Genomic DNA, 4,493 nt, shown 5'->3' on the forward strand with positions numbered 1-4,493 from the left:
TTCAAACTCCGGGCCACTATATAGCCGACTCTTCTCCGATCCATCCAATGTGATTCTTCTTGCGAAACACCAGCTTCCACGGGAGAGAGAAGACGCCAAAGAGGATGGATAAAGAGTTTTTATTTTGATTGCTTGTCCAACTGACCGACCGATTGATTCGACTTGCATGCCTCAACTGAAAAGCACTGTGACCGGTCACCTTCGGACGTTCAAGACACGTCGACTTAATACACTTTATTTGAGAATACGATGGGGAAGAAGATATGGATCATTTGTATTATCGGAATTTCAAGATGTGTTCGTGCTTCATGTATTGTTTCTGTTTGACGGCGGTGGTCGTGTGCTTGTTGTTCCCCCCGGTGGAAGCGGAGGATGACTGCCCGTCATCGTGCATCTGTGCCAGAGACTCGGGGACCGTCACCTGTCTGGACGGCGAGGAGGACACCGAGATGCCGGCTAACATACCGGAGTGGACCTCCACGTTGATCCTCAGGGGACACAACATCTCAACTTTACCCAGAGGCGCGTTCTCGGCCAACGGCACGGAGTTGGAGTTGAAGACCCTCTCGCTGTCACATAACGGAATACAGGTGATCGAATCCGACGCGTTCCTGGGACTCGCTCGTTTGCACGTGTTGGATCTGAGCCACAATCGATTGGTGTCTATTTCTGCCAGAGCGTTCCACGGTCTGCGAGATCTGCGCTCCCTTTGCCTCAACAACTCTATTTTGTCTCCGGCCACGTTTCAACTTTCTAACGCGCTGACGACCGAAAGTTTGCGCAACCTTCACAGACTCGAGTTAGTGGGGAACCAGCTGACGGCGATCCCCCTGGTGAGACTGGACATGTTTAATCTCCACAGTTTAGTGCTAACAAACAACTCAATAGAGAGCATTGGAGGAGAGAATGTCTCTAGTTTGTACCAGCAGAAACGCATACGCGTGTATTTGTCCTCGAACCCGTTCAGGTGCAACTGTGAACTGGGGGCTTTCTATAACTGGCTGAAGAACTCCTCGCAGTGCCCGGACGCGGGGCGCCTCCTGTGCGTCGAACCCGAGGCCAAGAGAGGGATCCCCCTGGAGAAGCTCCGACGAGAGGACGTGGATTGTATGAATGAGAACCTCGAAGCGGTGTCATACGTGTTCCTCGGTTTAGTTTTAGCTCTGATCGGGGTTGTGTTTCTCACGGTGTTGTATCTAAACCGCGGGGGCATCAAACGGTGGCTCAACAACATCCGGGAGGCGTGCCGAGATCAAATGGAAGTCTATCACTACCGCTACGAGCAGGACTCCGACCCAAGACTAGCTAACGTCAGTAACGTGGCTGTAGTATGAATCATGTTACATCTGTTTAATCTGGTCAATATGAACTACAGGTGGCAATCCTCCCATGGTGGGATATGACATTCAAAGACAACGAGATGACATGATCAGTATTCAAGTATAGGCCTATTCATCTGTTTGCCAGTTAACATGTTCAACTTCTGAAATATTGTAAATACATCCTACCAGTAGCCTATAGGCCATACACATCGTTTGATATCATTTATATAGCCTTCATATATAGTTCAACAAATGACTGAGGAAGATATATAGCTACTGTAGGTCAATATGGAATTCCTGTTGTGAAATGGTGAAACTGCAATTAAGCTGGGTCACAGTATTGAAAGCTACAACCCCAATACTTTTAGGGAAGTTCTGAGACAAGACAATATTTGGACAAACTATGTATGTACATTATCCCCCTTGAGGTATCTCAAATTGGAGTGAGTGAGTGAGTAAGTGAATGAGTGAGTGCACAGTATGGCGAGAGTTGCATATTCACTGTGCCATCTACAAGCAGGAGTCTCTGATGTCTCATATTTCATCATGTATCACATAATGATCAATATGACCTCTAAAAATCACACATTAGTATCTTGTGAATTTGTTTGATTTCCATTAGGTAGCACCATAGTGGATGAGTGTATGATGACAGGAATGGGCTGAATCGGAACATGCATGTGACTGTATATAGGCATACAAAACCAAACGGAAATAAAGATCAAAAGCAAAATGACGAGTTAACCGTGTTCTTTTCTTATAACATCACTGTCACAAAGTATCAACATCATACAGTATAGCCTGTGGGCTACTTCACGTTGGATGTGTTTAGCTGCTTTTAGTGAAACTCCAGTTAATCTGAAGTCTATAAGACACAACAACACTGGCCGTGATTTACTGCTCCTGTCCTCTTTAGAAACGCTCCAGGGCTGTTTGAGTTTTGCATGTGACATTGAGTCTGTAGGGACACTTTGTTTGTACGGGGGACTCTGTCAGAAGGTGTACTGTCTGTACCATCATCACTTCTCGCATTATCTCGGGGTTCAATGCCGCAGAGGTCTAACCTATAAAAGCTCATAAAACAGCGCCAGTGAATCGGCGGGTGGTGGAGGACATCTTAGAGATACGATTAGACCAGAACGGCGTGGCAGTACTAATCTCATCAGCACTGTGACTAATAAGCCATGGAGAATGACGATCAACCCATAAAATCGGTGCCTCTCCGGTCAACTCGCTGCAGGCGACAGACTTAACGAAAGGTCAACGCTCACAGAGTTGACGTTTTGGGACCAAGGTCACATGGGTAGAGCAGCAACATAGGGAAGGAAAAGAGAAGGAGGGGGTTAGGGGCTTGGTGCAAGTGAAGAAGAGAGGCAAATAGACTGATTCAGCACCACGGACAGCGCCATTCTAACTGACTAGATGGAAGTTTATGGCTTCAGTTTGCAATTGTATTTGAAAAGCTACCCACAGTGGCACACACATACACACAGACAGCCGTGTCCCTAAGCGTTGTGAGGACATTCCACAAACTTACATTCATTCCCTAATAACTCCTTACCCAAACTTTAATCACAACAACTACATGCCTAATCATAACCCTTAGGTCTACCATAACCATAACCTAATCCTAACCCTAACATTACCCCCTAACCATATACCCCCCCCCTCCACACACACATACACAGACACACACACTGACTTAATTCCACTAATCAATCCATCACATAGTTTTGGCTAGAAAAGTGAGTGTTACATCTGGATCTGGTTTGCAGTCACTTACTTTCAGATGTTGATCCTCAGGAGCCACTCATTGTTTCCACACAGGGAGGTAGAGCGGTTGTCTGGTAATCATCGGAAGGTTCTCGGTTCTATTCCAACTCCTCATGGCAGGGTGTCGAAGTGGCCTTGAGCAAGGGACTTAACCTCTAACTGCCCCTCATGAGCACGTAGGCGCATGGTTGCCTCCGCCATTGTTTCTTTTCTTTTTCTTTTCTTTTCTTTAATAGTTGTCATACAGAAGTACAGAATACTTTCATACAAAATGCTTCTTACTGTTACGCTCCAGAGACTGTGCTAGACAAGATAGTATCAAATAACATAGTATAGCATGTAATTTAGAAGAAGAAAATGAGGTCACAGTGTTCGGTATAGACATATGTACAATGTTCTGAGTAAGTGAATGAGTGAGTGCACGGTATGGCGAGAGTTGCATATTCACTGTGCCATCTACAAGCAGGCGTCTCTGATGTCTCATATTTCATCATGTATCACATAATGATCAATATGACCTCTAAAAATCACACATTAGTATCTTGTGAATTTGTTTGATTTCCATTAGGTAGCACCATAGTGGATGAGTGTATGATGACAGGTGGTCTGTGAATGTGTGAGTGAATGTGTGAGTGAATGTGTGAGTGAATGTGTGTGTGAATGTGTGAGTGAATGTGTGAGTGAATGTGTGAGTGAATGTGTGAGTGAATGTGTGTGTGAATGTGTGAGTGAATGTGTGAGTGAATGTGTGTGTGAATGTGTGAGTGAATGTGTGAGTGAATGTGTGAGTGAATGGGTCAAATGTGAGTGAATGGGTCAAATGTGAGTGAATGGGTGAATGTGAGGCACAAGTTGTCAGCATCTTTGGGTTCTTAAAAAGCGCTATATAAATCAAATGAATTATTATCATTACAAGTTGTAAAGCACTTTGGATAAAAGTGCTAGTCCATTTACCATTAACAATTTATAGGTAGTTGTTATAAACATTTGAATGACTATAAAGGCTAACAAATAAAAAAAAAGACAGCATTGTAAGCCATGTAGGCTGTTTCTTGTACTTTGATGAGATCAGCAGTTTAGGAACCACCATTATATAACAATGATGCCAAAAATGTCACTTATTATGTCAAGGTTACAGAACACTGTCGTGCTGTATAGCAAACGGAATGGACATGTTTAATCTGTGGGACAGCTGTCCTCAGGAAGCATTACGTTGAAATGATTCATTAATTGTGACATTGTGTACAACTGTACATTCAATGCAAAGGGATATGCAATTAAAAGCCACCCAGAACGAATAAACACATAGAGAGAGAGAGAGAGAGAGAGAGAGAGAGAGAGAGAGAGAGAGAGAGAGAGAGAGAGAGAGAGAGAGAGAGAGAGAGAGAGAGAGAGAGT

The 4,493-nt window shown here is 44.2% G+C and overlaps 1 protein-coding gene across 1 annotated transcript; it reads left to right on the forward strand.

The window, feature by feature from the left end:
* Positions 1 to 293: 293 nt before the first annotated feature.
* tpbgl (trophoblast glycoprotein like) lies at positions 294 to 1,334 on the forward strand (the record flags this gene model as incomplete). The annotated part of the gene is made up of 1 exon (XM_084320406.1): positions 294 to 1,334. One exon carries the CDS (start codon positions 294 to 296, stop codon positions 1,332 to 1,334), a length of 1,041 nt encoding a protein of 346 aa, XP_084176532.1.
* Between the last annotated feature and the right edge of the window lie 3,159 nt (positions 1,335 to 4,493).

This window comes from Notolepis coatsorum (assembly GCF_963971535.1).
Source record: "Notolepis coatsorum genome assembly, chromosome: 8".
NCBI classification, from domain to species: domain Eukaryota; kingdom Metazoa; phylum Chordata; class Actinopteri; order Aulopiformes; family Paralepididae; genus Notolepis; species Notolepis coatsorum.